The sequence below is a fragment of the Aythya fuligula genome, chromosome 2 (genome assembly GCF_009819795.1).
Source record: "Aythya fuligula isolate bAytFul2 chromosome 2, bAytFul2.pri, whole genome shotgun sequence".
NCBI classification, from domain to species: domain Eukaryota; kingdom Metazoa; phylum Chordata; class Aves; order Anseriformes; family Anatidae; genus Aythya; species Aythya fuligula.
The window spans coordinates 24,629,384-24,653,447 of record NC_045560.1 but is presented as its reverse complement, the minus strand read 5'-3'; the positions used below and the strand labels follow the sequence as shown (position 1 = coordinate 24,653,447).

The 24,064-nt window shown below is 41.2% G+C and overlaps 2 protein-coding genes across 6 annotated transcripts in view; one reads left to right on the top strand and one right to left on the bottom strand.

Annotated features, from left to right (window-relative positions):
• Nucleotides 1–860: 860 nt before the first annotated feature.
• Nucleotides 861–10,264, top strand: LOC116485530 (lanosterol 14-alpha demethylase). 2 transcript variants are annotated; one of them, XM_032180997.1, is made up of 11 exons: nt 861–1,082; nt 1,296–1,394; nt 2,282–2,458; nt 4,870–4,996; nt 5,970–6,144; nt 6,286–6,405; nt 6,855–7,050; nt 7,597–7,692; nt 8,341–8,509; nt 9,203–9,398; nt 9,479–10,264. In XM_032180997.1, the coding sequence occupies exons 1-10, from the start codon at nt 930–932 to the stop codon at nt 9,379–9,381; spliced, it is 1,491 nt and encodes a 496-aa protein (XP_032036888.1). In that variant the 5' UTR covers nt 861–929; the 3' UTR covers nt 9,382–9,398; nt 9,479–10,264. The 2 variants fall into 2 exon arrangements, with proteins under 2 accessions (XP_032036888.1, XP_032036887.1); XM_032180996.1 differs by having other exon boundaries at nt 862–1,082; nt 9,203–10,264.
• Nucleotides 10,265–10,677: 413 nt separating this feature from the next.
• The window catches only part of AKAP9 (A-kinase anchoring protein 9), a 110,600-nt gene continuing 97,213 nt past the window's right edge, over nt 10,678–24,064 (bottom strand). For all 4 annotated transcript variants that reach the window (XM_032180991.1, XM_032180992.1, XM_032180993.1 and 1 more), the window contains 13 exons: nt 23,527–23,671; nt 22,562–22,781; nt 21,383–21,533; nt 19,965–20,633; nt 18,151–18,359; nt 17,133–17,241; nt 16,056–16,241; nt 15,318–15,518; nt 14,702–14,934; nt 13,563–13,648; nt 12,758–12,878; nt 11,897–12,036; nt 10,678–11,237 (listed from right to left, as the gene is read on the bottom strand). In XM_032180991.1, coding sequence (XP_032036882.1) covers nt 11,194–11,237; nt 11,897–12,036; nt 12,758–12,878; nt 13,563–13,648; nt 14,702–14,934; nt 15,318–15,518; nt 16,056–16,241; nt 17,133–17,241; nt 18,151–18,359; nt 19,965–20,633; nt 21,383–21,533; nt 22,562–22,781; nt 23,527–23,671 — 2,514 coding nt within the window. In that variant the 3' untranslated portion in view covers nt 10,678–11,193. The remainder of the gene's footprint in view (nt 11,238–11,896; nt 12,037–12,757; nt 12,879–13,562; nt 13,649–14,701; nt 14,935–15,317; nt 15,519–16,055; nt 16,242–17,132; nt 17,242–18,150; nt 18,360–19,964; nt 20,634–21,382; nt 21,534–22,561; nt 22,782–23,526; nt 23,672–24,064) is intronic.

Below are 24,064 nucleotides of genomic sequence, written 5' to 3'. Positions count from 1 at the left end.
GAGCATCTTTCTAGCTTATTTTTTAGAGCAGGAAGAAGTAGGCTGTTTCCCAGTAATTGCAGCATACAGGAGGTTTGTGTTTGGAAACAGGGGGTTGGGAGTCCAGAAAGATTACCTGTTGCCTTAATGGAGATAACGGAAAAGCTGCTATGGGTACATCAGTGATAAAAAGGGAAATTGCGGCCCTCTCCAGAAGGAAACGGGAGACCTGGTCACCCAGTGACTTTTTTGCCTCAGTCTTCACAGGCAAGAGCTCAGCCACGCAGCCCAACCCGCAGAAGGCAGGGACTGGGAGAATGAAGAACCGCCCATGTAGGAGACCAGGTTTGAGACCCGATAAGGAACCTAAAGGTGCACAAGTCCATGGGGCATGTCGAGATACATCCACGGGTCCTGTGAGAAGATGTGTGGCAGTCTGGTGAAGTTCCCGCTGACTGGAAGAAACATAACCTCCTTTTTTTGTAAAGGGAAAAACGGAGACCCGGGGAACTACAGCCCAGTCACCTGGACACTACACATGAAAAAACACCCTCACGGAAAGCCTGACCTGCCCTCAGGCTGCGTAAGGCCAAACGTCCTGCCTCAATTACCAGTTAATGACCGCTCCCCCTCAGCCCCCGCCCCGGCGCCATGCCGCGCACCGCCCCCTCCTCCGTCCCTCCCTCCCCGCCTCCCCGCCAACCGCCCAATGGCGGCCCCGGCAGCCCTGCAGACGCCGTCACCCCGTGCCGCGCGGGCCGCCATTGGCCCGGCCGGCGGCAGGCGTCACATGGGCAGAGATCAGCCCAGCGCGGGGGGGCGGGGCCCGGCACCTCCCCCCCCCCCCCCTTCCCCTCCCGCCTCAGCCGCGGCGCGCGGGCGGCCGTTGGCCGTTACCGGTGAGGCGACGGTTCCCGTGAGGCGGCCGGGCGGCCGTTAGCCGTGAGGCGATGCTGAGTCTGCTGGAGGTCGGCGGCTCGCTGCTGGAGCGGGTGGCCGTCGGCAACCCCCTGTCCCTGGCGCTGGCCGCCTCCGCCTTCGTCCTCAGCCTGGGCTACCTGCTGCAGCTGGGCTACCGGCGGCACGTCGGCTCCGAGCAGCGGGTGCGAGCCGGGGGGGGACCGGGGAAGGTGGTGGGGGCCGGCGGGGAGAGGGCTCGATGCAGACAGGGGGGTCTGGGGGGCTGCCCGGGGATGGCTGCGGAGGGGGGCGGCGGCGCCGGGGGTCTTGGGCCAGCTGTGGGCGCCCCGCATGTCTTCAGAGACATCTCAGTAGTCTCTGAAGAAAATTCAGTCTCTTTTCTCTTTCTTCCTCAGAAATACCCACCATATATTCCGTCAAGCATCCCTTTCCTTGGGCATGCGATAGCATTTGGAAAAAGTCCCATTGAGTTTTTGGAAAACGCTTACGACAAGGTACGTTTTCTTACGCGAATGGCTGAGCGTGTGCTAAAATACTTCTGTGTATCTATTAAGTTCTGTTTAAAAACTGTTGAGTCTCTCTTACTGCCTTGAACATGGAATGAAGCATGCACAATAGGTTGTGGTTTCTTCAGACTGTTGAATTAAATTGTAGTTGAATCACAAGTTCATTAAAAATCCATTTTCATGATGTCATTTTTTGCTTTAATGGGGGTCTTTTAATCTCACTCTTCCCTAATCTGCTGACTGCCTCTATAGTAGGTGATTTTATGACTTTTAAGGTATTCAGCAATGTTAAAGGGGCTGGTGCATAAAACCTCGGTGATTTAAACAGCCCAAAAGAAAGGGTCTAAGGCAGTAAACCTTAATTCCAATAAAGTCAGATGTATTGATATGTTTCATGTTGTCTAAAACTTTCTGGAGTCATAAGCTTAAATCTTGTCTTTCTCCAAGCTAGTCAAGCTAAGATTAGTATGTGAGCATCTGTTGGAGTTGACATTTAATATTTAAAATCTTATTTGCTCTTAATTATCAGTGCATAACTCCAAATCCATTTTTTTTCCAAGACAGCATTTGTAGGTTACTGGAGGCTGCTGCATTCTTGTAGTGTCTCTGCCAGTTCTCATGGTGTCATTTTTTTCCCTGATTTTTTTTAAGCATAATAGTCTTACAGTTTGCACGATCACACGTGTTAGTTATATCACTAATAAGTCTATTGGGAGAAGAATTTAAATATAGTTTAAAATGTTTATGTCTTTATTAGATCTCTAACTGTTTCTTAGGTGAATAGTGATTTGTAGAAGCTTGTACATAAAGAGATAATGATTGCATGATTCACGTTCCTACATTTTAAAAATGAACTGTTATTTCTTTCCTCATAGTATGGACCTGTGTTCAGTTTCACGATGGTTGGCAAGACATTCACCTACTTACTGGGTAGTGATGCAGCTGCACTGCTCTTCAATAGCAAAAACGAAGACCTGAATGCAGAGGATGTATACTCCCGGTTGACAACACCTGTTTTTGGAAAGGGAGTCGCTTATGATGTCCCTAACGCGGTATGTATTTTACATATGAAACGAGAAGAAAGCTAGGAGAATTAAATTCCAACTAGACAGCTGTGAATGCTTGGCTCGGTGTGCTGGGTTTGGTGTTCCTGTGCAATCCTGGCAGAAGGCCGGGTGCAGTGGTACTTTCACTTGGATGATCAAGCCTGAGCACGTTTAGGCTGCATTATTTACTACCTGACTATCCATTACTTTTTTTAGTTTTAGAAACCACCAAATCCCACCATAGAGGGAACTGGTAGATGGTCTTTATTTTTTTCCTTCCCTTAGACATGTCACTGACCACAGATTCCTTTGTGAGCAATTGGGTCTTCCTTCTGAATGCTAGTTTCTCATTCGTGCCTTGCCAAATCTGTACGCAGGAGTAATAATTTGACAATTGGCGCCACGAGGTTTGTCTTGCTAGGACCAAAATCAGGCTGTGTGTGTTTGCAGAGTGCAGCCTGCCTGGGTCTGGCAGGAAGATGGCTGTGTCATGTACCATGGTTTCCGAGCTAAGCTCTGGCTGTTGCCTTGCCTCTGCGTGTAGCTGGTAGTGACAGATGTAAGCTGCAGAATCTGCTTCTTGTGGGAGAGACTCGCTCTGCCAGCAGTCTGTGTTCTGCCTGTGGTGACATCGCGGTCTGTTGTGCAACAGGGCAGGCTGGTAGCAGTGGCAGCCGTGTGTCCGCCACGTACTGCTCTGTTCTGATAAAAGGTCTCTAGGCTTACACAAAGGGTGTGCTCAAGCTCTGCTTTAGTCAAGAGACTAATCTTAGCACTCAGTAAGCCTTGTGAGTCTGTTGGAATTCTCCTGTTACTCATACCTTTGATACTAGAAAGACTTCTCCTTTTTTATTTCTGAAGATTGAGGTTTTTCAGAAAATCACCTGTGCTACTTTTTTTCCACAGCTGGGCGATGCAGGGATTTTGCTGTTGGCACACACTGATTAACTCTAGAGACACGTTCCCCTGTATGAAGCTGACAAGGCAGCGTGCCTGGTTGTGCCTAGAGTGCATTTTGCTACAGTTTAGCCATTTTTTTGTGTGTAGGGCTACTGCTATGGTTTGATTTCAGACATTGGGAAGGCGTTTGGAGAGCTGTTCAGGCCTTTGTTGGGCATCCTGCCGATGGTGGCTCATCTGGGACTTTCTTTTAAGGCCCCCTTCTCTCTGCTGAAGCAGCTTAGTCTCCTCCTCCTCACTCTGACAGGGACTTCCACTCCTGCTTTGGAAGAACCACCCCTTAAGGTTGACTATCTGTTTGAATATAATTAGGACTCTTTGAAAGGAAGTTCCTTGTTTATCAGTAATTCTGGTAATTAGATTTGTTGATCTACACCCTTTGTGTATCAGTTCACATTCCCTCTGTCTCCTCCTTCCAGGCCTTGTGCCGGTGGTTTCTCTTGGAGCAGCACTGCAGTGACACAGGGTGTGCTCCCTGCTGGGTTCTGTCCATTGCTTGGGGCTGGGCCACCACACTGTTGGGCAAAATATGCCTGTCCCCTTAACTCTGCCACATGTGTGACCCTGGCAGACTGCTGTAGCCCCGCTGCCTTCTGGAAGCAGAAGTTCCTAGGAAGCAACCTTTCTTTTTATGCCTTCTTTTCTGTAAATAACTTTGTAGTGCGTGGAGAGCCCTCGGTGAGATGCCAGTTTTTGGTCAGTTGTCCCCAGTATGGTGTAGGACAGATGCTGTAATCCATACTTGGGGCTTAAAAATTATTTGAATAACTTTGAGTCCCATCAACTCACTGAATGGTTCTCATCTAGTAGTGAGCTCTTTAGCAGGAGGTTTATGAGCTGTGAGTCCACATGCAGAAAAAAGGGAAGGTGAGAGGGATGTGAAGGTTACCATGTCTTGAGGAAATGGCTCGCTTCGTGCTCCTGGGTCAGCCTTTGTGGGCAGTGACATCCTGGGGCCTTGTAAAGGAGCGGTGGTACCTAGAGCAGAGGTAAGGTATGAGGGAAGGGGAAGCGAGGAGGCTGCACACCAAGGAACAGAGACTGAACCCAAACACTGCAGGCATGGGGCTGATCAGCTGTGTGTACGTAGGTGATAATGAGGTACATGAAAGTGCATTCCATATTTCTCTCTTGAGTGTTTCTTGTATCTTCAATGCTAATGCTTAACAAACAAAATGTTTTATTTTCTGTTTTGGCACTGTAGAAGAGAATTGTTGCTCCCTTCAGCTAGTACTTGGATGTTACTGAAGTTTTGCTTGAAAAACAAAAAAGGTGAAAAATTGAATATTACCTATTACGTCAAATTTGGGTATCTTGTACACTCTTGTACACTACAAACCTAATCTTTTTTTTAAAAAAAACTTTTTATATGTTGTAATGCAAATTATATGAAACTGTTAGCTACATTAATATGATGATCCCTGTTCTAATTGCTTCTTCTATTTTGTTTCCCCTAGGTATTTTTGGAACAGAAGAAGATGCTCAAAACTGGACTAAATATTGCCCAGTTTAAGCAGCATGTATCTGTGATCGAAGAAGAAACAAAGGAGTATTTCAAAGCATGGGGAGAAAGTGGAGAAAAAAGTAAGCGAAATCAGATGCATTTTTACTTAGATTTTCTGGGAAGAAATGAAGGCTGATGCATGGTATGCATCATGCAGTATGTTTTTGGGAACGATTTACTGCAATATTAAATTAAAAATAGTGTCAGCAAAATTGTACCGAAGATCAGAAAAAACATAGAAAATACCCTTTTTGTTTAATCAAATCTAAGGCTACTGGAGAGTAAAGCTGCTTGGAAAAATCATTGACAGGCCTTAAAAACTGTTCTACTTGTGCTTTCTTGGTCTGCCAATAGCAAGTGTACCTGTCGCTGGCTGCATCGTGCTGGATTTGTATGGTACCAGTCACTTCAGTGTGACTGTTTCTTAGTCCTTTTGAAAAGGTACTGTGTGACTTCCTGGAGTGACTGTCAGAGGTGTTAGCTCCTGATCATCTGCACTGCAGCTGTAGAAGTGACATGGTTAGATTGGGAGCTGAGTGGAATTCTTTTAATTACCAACCTGCCTGCTAGACATAGCCCATCAGTACTCTCTCAATCCCACTGTGGCACACTGGTGTCAGGAATAGGTAAAAATCATTCAATAAACAGCAAAACTAGCTGGTAACCCATGGATTTGGATTTCAAGTATAAGTTTTTGTGTGGCTTCTGTTACTTTTATTAAGGATTAGACTTGTGCTGCATTGTTTACTTTGGAAGTATTAATAGCTTTCCTAGAAAAAAAAATCTAGAAAATACCTTAGAAAAAAGTTGTTGAAATCAAATGATGTAATTTAAAAGTTATTAGATAAGTGATGAAAACCACAGAAATTTAAAATCACATGCTTCATTTTTCAGGAAAAGCAAGCTAAAACTCTATTAAAATATTAATATATATTCAGTTATTTATTATTCTCTTCTTCAAAATACAAAAAAGCTACTGTAAACTAGCCTGTAAACCGTAATATCTTGCCTAAAATATGTCTTCAGTAACACTTCTTACAAATCTTTCCTCAGATCTGTTTGAAGCCCTTTCAGAACTTATCATTTTGACAGCAAGTCATTGCCTACATGGCAAGGAAATAAGAAGCTTGCTGAACGAGAAGGTGGCGCAGCTGTATGCCGATTTGGATGGGGGCTTCACGCATGCTGCCTGGCTGCTGCCCGGCTGGCTGCCTCTGCCAAGCTTCAGGTACCAGAAATGAGATTGAAGCAATTGAAGCATTTTATCCAAACCCCTTTGTTCCCATGTTCCAGACATCCCAGTAAATCCTTCCTAAGGATTTAGTGTTACCTTATACAAAGTTGCTAACAGACATGTTTTGAATCTCAGACGTCGAGATCGAGCACACAGAGAGATAAAGAATATTTTCTACAAGGTTATCCAGAAACGTCGGAATTCTGAGGAAAAGGAGGATGACATGCTCCAAACACTACTGGATGCTTCGTACAAGTAAGCAAAGGGGTTGAAGACTTGTCATTATTTTCTCTCTATAGAGAGAAATAAATACAGATATTTTACTTCAGCTTTGAGCTGTTTACTTTAAAACTGTCTACCAAACAATAAGAAAGATGTTCTGAATTTTTGTTGTTGCCAGCAATTGATCCTAGCTGCGTTCCTAAAAACAAGTTTACTTAGAAATGCTGACTTAGACTTCTGAGATCTTCAGCAACAAGCTGGCTGTGCAGGAGTGATTTTCTTCAGGGCTCCCAGGGAGTCTGCCTCCCCTGTTCTCCCTTCTCCCTCCTGCTACATCTTTAGCTGCTGCATTTAGGGTGGCCAACACAGGAGGAGGAGCACGAAGTAGATTAGAAAAAATTGTCAACACTGCTGTAACGGGAAACCCGATGAAGTGAAGCTTTAACTTGACACCCTTTAACCCCTTAACACCCCTCTAACAGGGATGGCCGCCCGCTGACAGACGACGAGATAGCTGGGATGCTTATTGGGTTGCTCCTGGCAGGGCAGCACACGTCCTCCACCACCAGTGCCTGGCTTGGCTTCTTCATAGCCAGAGACAAATCAATACAGGAGCAGTGCTATGCAGAGCAAAAAGCAGTTTGTGGAGATGACTTGCCACCATTAACTTATGACCAGGTTTGTATGTTCATTATTCCTGAGGGATATTGTTATACTTGCAGATTTTCATTAAAAAAGTCAAATACAGTCACGTGCTTCGTGTTAGAATCGTGATCTGTAACAAGCAGTTGGTGATGGGAGACATACTGGCCAACGGTGCTGTGTCTATTTGAGTAACTTTTCAGTCTGATGCTATTTTTTATCAGCCTTGATTAAGGAAACTGCACTTGCTACAAACTCTATTCAAAAAAATTGCTGCATGATCTTGCTGGAAGATCATCATATCCCCACTGAGGAACTGGATGTGGTGTGATCTCTCTTAGTAAGCACTTGTGAGACAAATCAGTCAGATAAGTCAGGAACTGATTGTACTGGTCAGAGAGCTTTAATTCCTTGTCTTAACTGAATCAAGGGAAAAATTGTCAGGGTAGCAAATGAAGTCCATGTAAATATGAGCTGCTTGTTCCTTGATTTGGTTATTTATTTGTTCTTAAATGGTGTAAAATACCTTTTTGTGCAAGTGGGTATGTATATCTTGATGCATCATTTACTTTATATTTGCAGCTCAAAGATCTCTCTTTGCTGGATCGCTGTCTGAAAGAAACTCTGAGGCTCAGACCTCCTATAATGACCATGATGAGGATGGCCAAAACTCCCCAGGTGAGCCCACCTGTTGGCTCTTGCTTCGCTTTGGGAGAATAGGGCTGGAAGAGGCTGGGTGGGAGGTGTCTTGCTGGACATAAGGAAAAATGGGAGAGTATGGTGAGCTGTGAGGGTCTGATGGCTTCTGGATTGTACCAGTGGGAGCGTAGCCAGAGCGGATTGTGGGAAGAGACTGTTACTTGGTGCTTGTGAACTTCACAGGAATATTGGTGTCCAGGTTTCTGGGCAGTCAAGGTGTTGGTGACCTGTAGGGATCAGGGGACCACCGAGGTGGCATGGGACTTGTCCAGCCTGGACGAGGGAGGACTCTGGGAACCCCTGCAACAGCCACCCAGTGCCTGCGAGGAGGTGGCTGACAGGTTGGAGCTGGGCACCTCACTGATGTGTGCAATGGGACAAAATAGTGAGCCTTGTGGTTTGCCAGGTATTTTAAATAGCTATCTTGGAAAAATTTGGCTTGCTCTTACACAACAATACAAGCTAGGCAAATCTAAAGTAAAATTTGCTGTGCTGCATTGATTTTAACTGACTTAGCTAAAATCTCTTCTGAGATCTGAGTCCCATGATTACAGAACTTCAGGTAACACTGTCAAAAGAAAAAAAAAGAGAGGTGTGACGTGTGGGGTCTTGTCTCTTCCCTCCTAGACTGTTGCTGGCTACAGTATTCCCCCCGGCCACCAGGTCTGTGTATCTCCCACTGTCAACCACCGTCTGAGGGACTCGTGGAAAGACGCGCTGGACTTCAAGCCTGACCGCTACCTTCAGGATAACCCAGCAGCAGGGGAGAAGTTTGCATATGTTCCTTTTGGCGCTGGTGAGTAACTGCGTGTGGTGAGGGAACGAATCCCTCCCAGAGTGAGTGCATACACCTTGTGCTGGCCATCCCACAGCATCTCCCTGTGCTGTAGCAGCTGAGGAGATTCATCATTTTTTTTTCCTTTCCTTTGCTGCCTGAAAGTTTTCTTAATGTGAAAGTGCTGCTAAGAGAATGAAGGTGATAGTTCTGCATCAGTCATAGTTGCATACATGACTCATACATGACTCAGAGTAGCAATTGAAAAAAGAAATCTTTGTTACCATATGTTACATTTGAGTTTATTCAAGTCTTTTAAAGTCAAGGTAAAAAATTCATAATATGAAGTCATTTTAAGGCAGAGAGAGAAGTCTATGTAGAGATGCATAACTGCCCAAACAGCTTGCAGATAAGACCACAGTATGGTTATAATCAATGCTCTTTTCTCAAATTTTACAAACTCTTCCTCAGTGTTGCATAAATTAATGCATTTTGGTGAAAACAGAGCACAATCTCATTGCATAAACCACAGTATTTTGAGTGAAAGCTTCAGAAAACAAGACTTTCATAAATTACATAAGTACATTTGCAGGCTCAGAGCCCAAGATTGCTTCTTTTTAAACAATTACAGTCCACAGAAAACTTCTGAAGTTAATTTGTCAAAGGTGGTTTAATAACTACGCATTCTAATTGCTTTTGCGGCTTTCCTCCTAGGCCGTCATCGCTGTATTGGAGAAAACTTTGCTTATGTCCAGATTAAGACGATTTGGTCTACTTTGCTTCGTTTGTATGAATTTGACCTCATCAATGACTATTTTCCAACTATCAATTATACAACAATGATACACACACCCAATAACCCCATTATCAGATACAAGAGGAGGTCACTGTAAAGCCTGGAGCTGAGAACGTAAGTTGCGTAAACTAACAGACTTCTGAGTAAAATTATAACAAAGTGAAGGCAAATGGGAACTGTTTCCTCTACTGTAGGAGAGCAACAGTGATCTGCCACCTGCAGTGCCTCTACAGCTGTTTCATTTGTTAATGCTGCTGTGTACAACTGCTTGTTCTACCACCTTCTTGATGCATTTTTTGAAAGAGAAACTGTCTTCTGTGTGTGCATGCGACCCCTTTAAGGTGAAGAAATGAGTTACTTCTACCAACCATCTTTGCTTTTGAAAAATAATTGAAAATAATTTTTCCCCAGACACTGACAGGTAAGACTACGTACCGTGCCCTGTATCCAAGTACTGTGACTAGTGGATACAAGGTACCAAGGGGGCAGGCACTTGCTCGGTGCCCTACTGCAACCAGAATCATGTCAAAGTCTGCCTGGGGCCTTGGCTGATTGGTGAAAGTGCCCATGTAATTATTTTTTTAAAAAAGTGACTAGACAGCTGAGTGGTGGTAGGCAGACTACAAACATGTTGGTAGAAAAGTCTTCTGTAAATCATCACGCTAAGTTAAATGTGTAACGTGATCAGGTTGTAAAAGAGGTTTGGAAAGCAACAACTAATTTGCTAAAAAAAAAAATAATTTTGAGAGATGATAATCTCTGAAAGCATGGTGTAAATATGAAAGTAACAATAAGCTGGCTACCTTCTCTGTGTAAATAACATGATCTTGTGTAAAAGGGCCATTAATTAAGTTAAATGTCTGACTGTTTCCCTTTGTACTGTGTTATGCAGGATTCTTACATGGTGTTTGGTTCATGAGTGGTGATAAATGGTCACGAGCTCTGGCTCAGGAGTTTTGAATTAAATTTATAAAGAAACTGCTTGTGGAAGTCTTTTCTCTGCTCAACCTTGTCTCTTCTGTAACAGTTTTCTAAGTGAATCTATTCTTACAAGAAAGAAATGAGTGCATTAAAGTTAATCATGCAGAGCTTTGCTCCCCCACTCCCACCTCCCTCCCCTGCCCCTCTCATCCTTGCTCACTGCAGCAAGGGCTTACCCAGTCCCCCCATTCCTAATGCAGGTGTAACTGTCACAAAACCTCTGATGGTAGAGCATCCTCCCTTCTAGCCCTGTCTCAGAACCCAAGCTTACCCTCGTCCTCTCTTCTAGCAAGCAGCAGCGCTTTTGGAGTCCAAGCAAAGTACCAATGCAGCTGACAGAACAGGTAGCAGCAACGTGTTCACTGTGAAGCAGGGAGCGGTTCTTCAACGTTAAGAACTTTCACAGAGTAGAACACAGTTAAAAGCATGAAGTCATCTTTATTTCAGTACTTTGACAAAATACCCATAAAATTCAAAACTTCTATCATTACAAAAATAGGTCTCTACAAGTGATATTCTGTCTGCACTGCCAGTAGCAAATATTATGGGAGTCGTGTAACTTCAGTAGCCTTGCCAGAAAAAGTGCAAGTGAACTTCTCTGAATGTAGCTCAGTTTCCTTAATACACCAGTTTCATCTTTGCACCCTTTTGATAAATACACACTTCATAAGTTAATCATTTAAATTAGCATTCCACAATATACATGTAATTTAATGATTTTTTTTTTTGCATGACCACAAAGTGCCTATATACATAAGTCCCAGTCTGCACGGGGTGTGCTGGGATGGAACTGCGTCCGGGCGAACTGCGTCCAGTCGCAGCGCTGCGTTCTGTTGGTCCCACACTATACGCGTTGTACAGAAGCACAGAAAGAGCACGGGTTTGCAGAAGACAGCCCACTGCCAGCGATGGAGGTGGTGGAAAGGTATTATCTTCTCATACCAGTGTGCAGCTGAGTGTACGAAGTCGAACCTGCAAGGCAGAGAAAGATTTTAATCGCAGTACTTGGAATAAGCAGGTGAGGACTCACAAGTGACAAGTTACTCACAAAAACTTGAAAGATTTTATGCAGGAAAGCACTTAAGAACAAAACTTCCTCAAATGATGGATTTTATGCTGAAGTAAAACTAGTGCAGTAACTGCTCCAAATCACCAAGTTTCATGAATTATGTTCCAGTGATCTGACGATTTCCTTGGTGCCTTTTACAGCACCAAAATTATCATCTATGGAACAGGAAGGCTGCAACTTCTCTAATCAAAGTGGTACAAAGAAGTTTCCCTTGCACGCCAACTCCCAGTCTTTGGGGTATGCTTTTCTCCATCCAGCTTAAGCTCTTAAAAAGATGCCAAATGAACCCTCAGTGCGCATTTATTAGACACCAGGGAAACTTAACATGTTACTGATAAACTCCAAATCTGTAATTAAAGCACACCTGCAGGCCTCCCTTCAAATAATTTAACAATTTTCTTTTTACTATGCTGCTTGACCTAATAGAGAATAACCTGCTGTTTAAGGCAGAAACAGCCTGAAATCGAAGCTGTTTGTAACACACCTCACAGAAACAGCAGACGCTTGTTCCACCTTGGAACTGCACCGTGCACTACCCAGGGAGGAGCACCTGAGCCCTCACCTGACTGCACGCTTCCCAGTCGCCTCTGCAGCGCCTCCAGCCGGTTGATATAGTCTGTTAATGCTCGTTCGGGATCATAGTTCTGCAGCTGAGAACAGGCGAATGAGACTGGGTTCAAGTCGGCATGCATACTGTGGAACCTAGGACCAGAAGGACACGCGTGTTTTTAAAAACCAGAACGTCAAATAATGAAGTGTCAGCAGACATCGCAGAATGCTGTAAGCAGAGATACCTACTGGCTGTGCATCTGCTACCTTACCCACAGAGTACTACCTCCCTACCATTTACTGCCTGAGCCCTCAGACTGCCTCCTGCAGAGAAACCGCCTTTCCCGCCTGCCTTTTCTTTCTACTGCACCTGATTTGTTCCTGCACTGCTCTGGGACAGAGACTGCAAAATCCTACTGAGACTGCAGCAGAAGCTGTAGTATATTTCTGTTAAGAAGCTCGTGTGAACGAGGACATGGCCATCTTTACAGGACTCTGGCTTTCCTCAGTACTTTCTACAAGTATAAGTCCAGAATAACTAAAATATACATAAATATACATACACGTAATGTATATAGATGTGAATCATTATGGTTGCCACAAACTAGGATTACAAACATTGAAATGGTTTATATTAAAAATGAAGAACCATAATGGCTTAAATCCAATCTGCTTTACTAGCTCTGAGCCCACCGCTCCACATGAAGTTATCCAATGTTGACGGCACATCACCTGAGATGCAATTTGTTATGTTTCCTGACAAAAAAAAATAAGATCTGTCATCAAAGTTTACAAGCCTTATCAGTAAGCACTGATACATTCATTTAGTTAAATGGTGTTCTGGCAGATAATAAGAATCTGAAAGAAAACTTACTTATGCTGGAAGTTTATAGGAGATCTGGGAGGCTCCATATCTGATCGAGACCTACAGGAATGTCTTTGCTCTCCATAAAGATCCATGCCGCCAGAGAATGAATCGGGCCGTAATTCATTACCTAAACACATAAAAAAACATTGCCTTGGAAATGGAAAAAAACAACCCCCCAAAGTAATACCTTCTGCACTTCACCGGGAATTTCAAACAGAAGTTTTCTGTTTGCATATCACACACTGAAAAGGTGTTTAACAAAATGTGGATATTTGTTAAAACTAGAAAACCAGAGGTGAAATCTTAGCCTGATGTTAATGACAACTCTCACAGACTGAGCAGAACAGGGGAGAAAAAAAAAAAACAACAAAACACTGCTGCTACCAAAAAAGCCAAACAGAAAACCTTATTTTCCAGATTTTAAGCTATAATGAGAATGAGAGACTTTTGTTCTTGGGAAAGGGTCAGGGAGGACAGTTCCAGACTCTGCTGGCCCTGCCTGTGACTCCGCAGGGGACTTGTAGCTGCTGATTCCTCACCTGTCCCTGTCCTCAGCACTCCCTCTCAGAGCTGGGGGTGCAGATCTCGAGAGAAACTCCCTGATGCATTATATAGACAAGTGGTTGTTCTAGGTGTGGAAACTATCAGAAACCTGAGAAACTGGTTAGTCCAAGCAACTATAGCAAAAGGAAGGGGGCACAGCAGCCCATTTATTCCAGATGAGGAAAAGGCAAACAAAAAACCATCTTCATTAAGCAGCAGCATAACTTCTTAGCAGCATTTTTTCAGTCTTTACTGGACCACAATTTACCTGTGTTCTGGCTAAAGACATCCCTGTTGATACTCAGTATACCAGAACCCGTAACTCTGTGCCATCGACGAACCAAGAACTTCATTCTGGAATTGAAAAACAAAATAAAAAAGAAAACAAGCTCAAAACTTCAGGTTAAATGAAGCAGTAAAAAAAAAAAATAAATCTGCTTGTTATATTCTAGAAGACAGACTTAAGAATTACTTGAATAGCAAGCAAAAATAACGCATAGGCATTTAAAACCTGACAATTAAGTAAAAAAAAACTTCCTTATATACATAAAAATACTTCCTTATATACATTCCTAGAGCCTCTGTTGCCAAAATCTGCTTTCAGTTTCACCTCTGTTATTCCAGTGATTCCAGGGGAACTACATAAAGTCAAAATGGACAGCAAATGGGTCAAAGCAACTGAACAACAGGGCATCAGCATTTTAAAATTGTAATAAATAAACTTTTTGCCTTGTCACATTCCCCAAATTGTACCAGCAGAGTGTTATGAGCAAAAGCCTCACTTACAGTAGGTATATGAATAGTTCCTAGAATTGACACTACGTACAAACCTCAGATCAATAGCAAGCAGAACTACTCGGGAGTTCAAACCCTTGTGAAGGAGGCTTACTAGCAGCACAGCAGTGCCATGACAGTAACAGCCTTCACTTGTTCCTTCTCATCTATTCCTGTTCCTCCTCAGCCTGAGGCCTCAAAGGACAACCCAGCTGGATAAAATTAGTTCATCAATCTGTATTATGCTTACATGTAAGAATTTAACTGTTAAAGGAAATTAAGTTGCAGAAAATACCTTTGTAAATGAGCGCACACTCTAGAATTGCTACTAATTATCTTTCTAAAATTATGACTGTATCCAATATATTCTGTCTTTGATTATCAAATACAGAGCCATGAGTTTTTCAACTAGAATCAGGCTGCTGAGTACCTCAGACAGCTTATGTCTGTTACAGAATTTACCCATGCTCTGCTCAACTTGTTATCCTGCACAGCACCTACTACATTCATGACTACCAGAAGTGTACAGTTGAAACAGGGTGGAACATGAGAAGTTACAGATTCAGTGACACAGCTAGAAATGTATACAATAAAATGCACAGCCACGTCTGTTCAGAACTTCCTTCAGTTTACCTTGAAATCGCAATGGACACTCTGACCGCAGAGCGAAACCTTGTAAAACCCTTTGAATGATGAGTGATGATTTCGAGGTCTGTGTAGCAAGGCTGTCCGCCCATTCGTGCAATGAGGGCCAGCGTGGCTTCTTCACACTCCTGGAATCCACCTAGTAACAGCAGCAAGTATTTTTTCTGATATATGAGAGCTTTCCGAAAGCTCTCTGCTCGTAGGTATTTGCCATAAATTCTCTATAAGATGAAAAACAAAAGAAGAACCATCAGTCTTAGAACTTTTAACGTTTCTACTCCTACAGCATTGCTGGGATTATGCATTTCTTGCTATCACGGAGAAGACCACACTACAGCTCACGTGTGCTGAATGTAGCTTCATAATTTGAGAACCACTTGAGCAGCAAGGAATGGAGCATGCACAAAATGACAACACAGGTGCTTGCTTAGCATTCGTGGGGAGAAAAGTTAACAGAGTTATGTGTGTGAGGATAAGAACTTAAAATCTGAATTTAATCTGTTCACTTAGCATAAGCAGAGTGAACTAAGGAAAAAAGCAGGCCCAAAACAAAATGAAAAATACCCCAGCCAAAGTTACTATGCAAGCAACAAAGTTTTCCTACCCTTAAAATAACATTTTCAGAATCTGATCCCAGTTCTCTGAGGAAAGCTTCACTCCTGATTTCTGCTCTCAGCTTGGACAGCTCTGCATCTGCTTGTTTCAAAGACTTCTGCAGTGATAGCTTTTCTCTGTTCCAGTTTTCCTTCTCAGAGGCAACAAGGGTATCAATATTAACTCCAAGATCTGATGAGTGTCTAGAAGACTGAAGGGGAAAGAAATTGAATTTGAGCCACACAGTTTGGAAAAGACTGAGCTGTGTCATTCTAGTCATTGGTTTAGTGGAGAGTTCATTAAATTACTGAGAAAAAACTACTGACTGAAAGGATCTGAGGTCATACTGGCATCCTGACACAGTGATACAGTGAGTTTTGGAGCCTGTTCAACACCTTAGAAAAATATAGCTACTCCAAAAAAACGTTAAAAAATAATCCCTCTTGTTGAACCATAATAGCTTCATCATCTTGAAGCTAACTGTATCTATTTGCTGTTTGTCTGGGCGAATAAATACAAACCAAAGAAAGAAGCATTTGGAATTTAAAAAGACAAAGGTGGTTAAAATCACAAAGTGTACATTAAGTGAGTCAAGATGTTTAGACCATAGGACAAGAATATCTCACAGCCATTTACTCTGCAGGAAGAAAGTCGAGAAAGTCAGATAGCTTGAGCATTAGGGTAGTCTCACAGCACGTCACTTTCATGCCTATATATACTTCATTAATTAGTGCCATTGAAGACATACATAGTCTCCAGAAGTTTGTCTGTGCTGGTATCTCCTCAGTTCTTCCTCCAGTTTCATAACAGCATTCCTCAAATTATTCTTTTCTTCACTCAGCCTGCTGACAAAGCCTGTCAGCTCAGCATTTTGTCGCAGCAGCCTTTCAGTCAATGAGCTAGACGGAGTTCCTGGTGGCAGCGTTAGCTTTAGCTAGAAGGAAAAAAGAAAACCAAATAAATTCCATTACATCTGTGTTGCCAACTCGAAAGTAACTTTGGCTTGAAGTAAAAATCCTTTTGTGGGTCACGACAATAACTTTGTCATAACTTACTCAGAGAAAACAGAAATGTACATGAAATCGAGAGGTTAATGTGACTTTTTCTTCTATGCTCACCTTGTATGTAACAGCAGGATGTTCGCATGCAAATTAAACTAATCCAACTGTAACAACGTGCATTTTTTTTTTAAACTTTGCTTAGATTTATCTAACTTAAAGGAAGGAAAGACCCAAAACTTTTTACAAATCATGTTGAATACACTTGCTTAAAATGCAGGTAAGGACCCAGCCGAGCTGAGTTAATATCAAATATTGCTGAAATCTTTGTAACAGGTTACCTCAGCTCATGTTTTATACAAGTGCACACTGCTCAGTTTCTGACTGCCTTTCCTTTGGTAATTACAGGGCAATTTAAGTAAATGTGTTTTACCAACATAATATAGTAAATGTTGACTCTAATATCAGAAAGTACTGAGAAAAGTTTCCTCAGCAAAAGAAATATTGCTGTACATATATTTTACTAAAGAAAAGCTAGGAGATTCCAAAGAAAAACTAGGAGATTCAAAAATTAATAATTATAAAGGGAAAGTCTTAATCTGAAAATTGAAGATTTGGTTTTAAGCTAATTAAAATTAAAGAAAATAATAATAAAAGGAATAGGGGGAGTTTTACACTTCACCATCTCCAAAGCAGCATACTGACTGGAGGAGATTTTCCTCCATGAATTACAGAGCTGGATAGCCACAGATTTGATTAGTTGCTGCTTTCCACTCACATCTCATCATCCAAAATCTCCCACTAAAGTTGTAACATTGCACGCTCACCTCTTCCAGATAGGGCAATCCAGGCAGTTTCTGCAGCTCTGTAATAACTTCTTCAATAGTGTTCTGTATTGCAATAAAGTCTTGATCATCTGCTGCTTCAAACTGCAATCTGAAATTACATCAAGAGTTTCAGCAGCACGCATGGTCTAACAGCATGAAGCCGGACTAACACAGCAGCCACACTGGGTATCAGTAAACACCCACTGGACCTTTAGCAAATCATGTCAGCAGAGTTATCAGAGAGATGTCAGCGTAATCAAAACATCCAGGGACTCTCAGGTATTTAAATTAAATTGGCTCAAGTGTATAACGAATTTACATTGAAGAACTCCTACTGATTCTGAGAACAGAATATTCTACATGAAGAACATTTAGAGATATTTTGCTTCTCACTTATCTGTTGTATCTATTTGAGAAAAATCTTAGGGTATTTTTAAAATGTAATGCATTTCATTTTACCCAAAATATTTCAGAATAAATGTTTAAAATTAAATCATTATCACAGCAACAGAAAAACAGATTAAAACCTCCTACACATTTTTTTTTTCCATAAGGAGACAGCAACCCAAGCAAGTAAGAATCAAGATCCATTTCACTTGACTACAAAATATAACTGGGGGGGGGGGGGGAGTGTTGACACGACAACTAGGCAGATATATCCATAGCAGTAATTCCCATATTCTTCCCCTTACACAGTGATTTTTTCTATTACTGAATTGTTTTAAAACAATCTTCTACCTACACCATAACCACATAAATCTCATCATTTTGCAGAGAAAGAAGACAATTTTGTTGTAACTTATAAAGGGCCATGTTAAACATGAAAGAGTTAACAAAGCACTTGGCACTCTGTGATCCTGTTTTATACCAGCACATCAAGTAAAAATAAGCATATAATATAAACATAGAAAAACAGAAAAATTAGTTAGGCTTATAGTGTGAGAACTATGATTAAAACCTGATGTATCAGCTTGCTGGCTGCTATTAACAAAAACAAATAGCTGAAGACTGGTCTAACCTGCTAGCAGCTTTTCGAGCCAACTTCTTCAGCTTTGGAGATGCGTTTTGCAGCTTTTGTTTGACATTTTCCAGAATTTCGGTAGCTGCAGATAGGTCTCCTCCTCCTCCTGTCAGCGTGGGGTAGGTTGATCCATTTGTCTCAGCTCCTTCCATTTTTTGCTGGAGAACCCAATTTCTTGTTCTCTCATTGGGTGTATCCCAAGTAGTCTGTACATAGATATATATATACAGATTTCAAATGCATGTATAGCGCTTTAAAATATTAAATCTGAAATATGTTCAAAGTTAAAGAACAAAATCCTGATACTGAAAGGAGTGCAGTGTGACTACACTACTGCAGTACATCACTGCAGCTATTCGTTGTGAGAGGTACAGTGTGATCCTTTCTTGATTAAGATCTAGCAGTCATTGATCTAGACTATGAAGCCATCCAGTAAACTCTGCTGGTTAGAAGCCACCCAGCCTTTTGTTTTGTTTTCCATCATCATCTCCTTTACCAATTGTGCTTGGAACTTGGGCATTGGTACCCAAATGTTTTTGGGACCAATCCACAATCAGAGAAACAGGACTGGAAATGCCCACCATGGTCACGGAGTCACAGGCTTTGGATATTTTACTACAGCATGGTACCAATGAGAAAAAAAAACACACGCACACAAAACCCAATCAGGGTTCTGCAGACGTCCCAGGAAGCAGCAGGAGATGCACTGTTTGATACTCTAGGCAGATCCTGGAAAGCAGATCACACTGAGGCAGGGAAAAGCCCCAGGAGCCACCGCCAACTTGATCCAAGGGAAGGCTGTTCCTGAACCATGCTGCTGGCAGTTACCTCTGAGCAGGACAGAAACGTGTACGAACTGAGAGCAGCAGGAAGCCTGATGCTATCAGGGTGTCAACACATTCAAATCCTGCCTCTAGCTGTGATAGTTTCCAGTGCTTCAGGAGAGTAAAAGCAGTCGCCAAATCAGGTGAAGACAAAAATGTCCTTCCTGGCTCCACAGAGAAACAGCTGCTTAAGGGGAAGCAATGATTCCAGGGTGGGCAAACAAACACGCTCAGCAAAGAGGGAAGCCTCCCATCAACCACCTCCTTTGGGACTACCCACAGATCGCTCACTGACTATCACTTATCTCTTTGAGGGAAGTTTCTAAAGTTTTAAAAGTTTTTTTTTTTTTTTTTTTTTTTATTAAAGTCATTTAAAAGCCATTATAGAACTGCCCAAACCTTTTATGAGGGAGAAAAACTTACATGCAACAATGGTTCCAGCTTTCAGTCATCTAAAAACTAGGCTAAATTCTGAAAGTAGTTTTTCACCTTGATCTCTCCTTTTTGTTTTGCTTGCTGACATACATATATCCATGCACAGGCTTGTTTGACTACATACTCATTTAATTATTGCAATTGTTGAGAGATTACTTTATGATGTTTCAAAGACCACTTGTGGTTTATGGACTAAAGATTAAGAACGCTGATCTGGGGCATTCCTGAGCTCATCCGTGAAACTGGGTGGGAGGACTATTAGTCTTCCACTACACTAAAACACAAAGCGTGTGTATACAGTCAGGTGCATTTCTCCTGCTCACCCTCTTCCTTACACATCTCTAGAGCTTCATTCTCAGAGGACATGCATGAACAGATTTACTATTCCAAAATAGAGCACTTTCCCTTTTGCTGATGCCTCTACTTTGGCATATGCAATCTGCAGGCTATTTTATAGATCAAAGGCACAGATAAACAAAATTAATTGTACAACAGAATTAAAAGCAAAATTGCACAGTTCGATACCACACATCGCTCTCAGTGCTACTGTACCTCATTTTGATTGTGGCTTGGTGTTCTTTCAGTTTCCTTTTTTCCTTCACTCTCCTGCTTTTTGATCTGCAGTTCTTGGATTACTTCCTGTAACTTCTTTGTCTCATTCTCTAATTTATGAATCTCTTGCTCCTTCTGTCCAAGTTGCCACTGAAGGTCTTCTACTTTGGACTCCAGTTCATGAAGTTTTTTCTGTGCTGCTATGTTAGCATCTTGTTCTGCTTGCAATGCTTTCCTCTGGATTTGCCTTTCTTTTTCCATTTGCTGACTCACTTGCACAGATTCTAGTTTGTACTTCTCCATCTCACTTACTAACTCCACTATACGGTCATGCTTTTCATCCATTTGTTTTTGTAGTTCTTTAAGTAATTCCTCAGATGGATTAGGTGTTCCAGCTTGCCCCTTATCTTCAGCACTTTGAAGCTGAGCACATAGCTCTTTTTCTCTTTCTAGGGCACTGCTTATTTCAAGAGCTCGAACCTTCTCTGATTCAAGAAGCACCTGCAACTCAGAATTACGGCCTCGTTCACGTGACAGCTGGGCAGCACTGAGTGCTTCTTGGGATTCAATTTTCTGCTGCAGCTCACTTGACAGTTGTTTCTCTTGCTCCAAAAGTTTATTTAACTGCAAGTTCTGTTGTTTTTGATCTTCGAGTGAAAATTTTAAGTCCTTCCATAAGAAACAGAAGAAAAAATATTAAATCAATGTGTGTGAACTTCGCATTACCTTCTGCAAATTGCAAGCAGGCTAGCTCTGCACACTTTGCTTTTAACAAGTTTTGCAGTTCACAAATTAATGTCAAGATTCTGAATACGCTTGATGTTATAAATGTATTACAGGTGCCTTTACTCTAAAAACAGATCATCCTGTAAAACAAGAAGATTTGTAACACACTTTTTTATAAGATACAAACAGCTATAGTTATCAAGTTCAAGAAAACTAACTCCTTTTACTCTCTAAAACTGTGACAATGAGCTTCCAAGTTAAGATTTGAAGATGCAGATAAATCTGTGCTGTTGAAGTGACTGTTTTTTTGTCTTAATGTATTAGGATACTTGCTCTCTCCCTCACTAAACCAGATATTGCAGAAGTACCAAGGAACTTATTAATGTATTTTCTCCTAAAGTAAACTCCTTAGTGTGGTTTTCATGAGGTGAGACTGCTGACATTTACAATGAAGACAAACAACTTATTTCCTCAAATGACGTTCTAAAATACTACTACTTATGAGTTAGGTTGTGGGGGTTGCTACTTGTAGCTATGTGAGCAGTGTCCTGTCCCCTTGTATAGCTGGGGCCTATTATTAAGTGTAGAATACAGTTGTAAAATTCCTACTGATTTTTTTTTGCCACATAGCTTTAATACATCTTTCTTCAACTCTAAATGATCCATAATCCCAAATGACCTGAAACATTTACCTCAAGCTCTTCTCTTCTTCTTTCCTCGCTGCGTTCCATTTTAGCTTTTTCTTTTTCCAAAGCCCACTGTAGCTCTCTCGATTTCTTCTGTTCGCCAGCCATTGTATCCTTGAGGATATCTAGCTCAGCTGCTTTTTCTTTAACTTCAGTCCTAAGAAAGAAATGGGCAATCTTTACATTAAACCATGGCTTTCATGCTACCACAGTAACAGCAGTTACTTGATACTTCATTTTGTGAACTGAGAACACTGCTTGTGTAGTAGTGTAACAATGAAAAGCCTATTTAGAAAAAACAAGCTCATTCAATCATCGAAAAGAGTTGCATGGCTCATAAATGACAGAAAAAGTGTGTCCGTACTCCTAACTTTGTAGCTGCCATTCTCCATGAATTGGTGGCTCAGAGGTAGCTAGTGTTCAACTTAATCCAACCACTGGCCAAAATTTGAAAGGATGCAAATCAACATCTTGCTGCCACATATCTCAAAGGATTTTTCTGGGTGTGTGAATCTATGCCCCAAATGTGCACTTTTCTGCAAATTAGCAATTTTTTTTTTTTGCAAAACAATAAAAAAAGGCAAAAGAACCTTGCTCCTGATGATCAGTAAAGGTTAGAAGGCAACCTATAAGGCAACATAAATTTGAACTTTCTCTTAATTTGTTATCACTGACCTGAATTTTAAAATACTGTATACAGGCATGCCAATTTACTAAAGACGTCAATAGTAATAGCTTTCCTGGGTACCAAATATGTTGCCTGGTACCTCTGCTGTTGGCCATAACAAAGCAACATTTCAAGTCATATGAATTTCATATGAAAGTACTCGCTAAGTCATCTAGACTCTGCAATTTTGTCTCCATGTTACATTTTAGAAGTAAAAAAGCCCTTTAATAAATATGGTGCTATGGTCCACTTACTAGTTTGTAAACAGCAGTATAATGTGTCAAAATAATAAAAAAGATATTAAGGAGTCATTGAATCAAACTATGAATCAGATCATGTTAATCTATAGAACTTTTCTTTTTTGTCCAATGGAACAGAAGTCTATTTTCTGTTAGGCATGCTCTACAGAAAAACTGAGATGCAGTTACAATACATGAGATCAACTCCCTTAATAAAATCAGTATTATGACTTGGGGTGACAACAGACAGCACTGAAAGGCTGACACTGAAAGCCATACCTGATGGTTTCTAGGTCCTTGAAGTGCTTGTGCTGTGCTTTCAGGGTTGTTTCAAGCTCTAGTTTGGCTTGTGCAAGTTCATTCTTCAGCTCAGCACCCATCATTCTCTCTGAATTCAGCTGTTCCTGCAGCTCAGCTGCTCTGTCTTTCACACTCCGGAGCTCTACTTGCATTTCAAGTATTTGTGACTGCTTCTGCTGCATGTTATACTCCAGCATTTCTAATGGGAGCACCATTAACAAGGAAATCAGTCTAGTAATCAAACACCACTTATTTGGTTCTAGATTCCCTTAGCACAAAGAATGACCACAAAGCTATCACTAGCAGTGATATTAAAAAAATAAACAAAAAAATCTTTAAATAGTGGGGTGAAAGTAAAACCACATCATTTCACTGGAATACATTTCATACCTTCCAAGAAATCACTTCAGCTCTTAAACTTATTTAAAAACTGTATGCACAACCATACCACTATTTATTGTTTGGATTATGACCAACACAAAGCTAGCTATGTACGTATACTTTTTACCAAATATTTGTAACAGAACACAAAGCATTTTCAGATTAAGCTTAAAATACATTTGTTCTCTGAACTTTTTGTTGCACATTCTAACTGCTTCTTAATTCACTCATTATCATTGACTATCTGACTTTGATAATTTCAAAGCTGTTGAACCTAAACACTGAAGCACAGAAAATAACTTTAAAATACAAACTCAATTTTATAGCAATTGAAATTACTTCATGTCACTTTTAATTTGATACAGGTCCTAACAACACAGACTATATTTTAATTTTTGAGGATTACTCCAATAAGATTGAAAAAGATGAGAAGTAAGCATGCTCAGAATATAAGTTGAGCATCAAAATCGGAGAGCGAAAATGTCAACAGTTCTCCACCTAAAACTATATGAGTGCTGGCACGAAAACATGTAGAAATCAACATAAATTACCACATAAATCACCTTGGCTTTTTGAATCAATTTCTTGTTCTCTCTTTGGATTACTTTTCATAGTGTTCATCTGAGCATGCAATACTTGAATTTCCATTAGCAAACTTCTTCTGTCAGCATGCTGAAGACAGTCCATTGCTGCTCTCTGATTAGTAGCCTAGGAGGATTGAAAACATACTTGAAAGTAGAACTCCAGATTTTGTTAGAATATCTGTGGTGTGGGTATAAAATTTAATGATATATTCACAGTGCACATATATTCAAAACATTTTCAATTAAGTCGTGATAACACAATACTATAATACTAGAAAGAATTCTCTTTTAAAAAATATTTATTTATTACTCTGCTAGACATCAAAATGATAGAATCAGAAGAGCTATCGGTTTTATGGCAAATTATGATTTTCCTCACTAATCCTTCCATTTCCCCAAAGCAGGTAAGTGACCTCTCTCCACCCCACAGCAACCTTGTATCTTACTCGTCTCATAACTTCCTTCATATATATAAGCTACCTTTTCTCTCAGACAGTGTAACATAATTAATTTAACG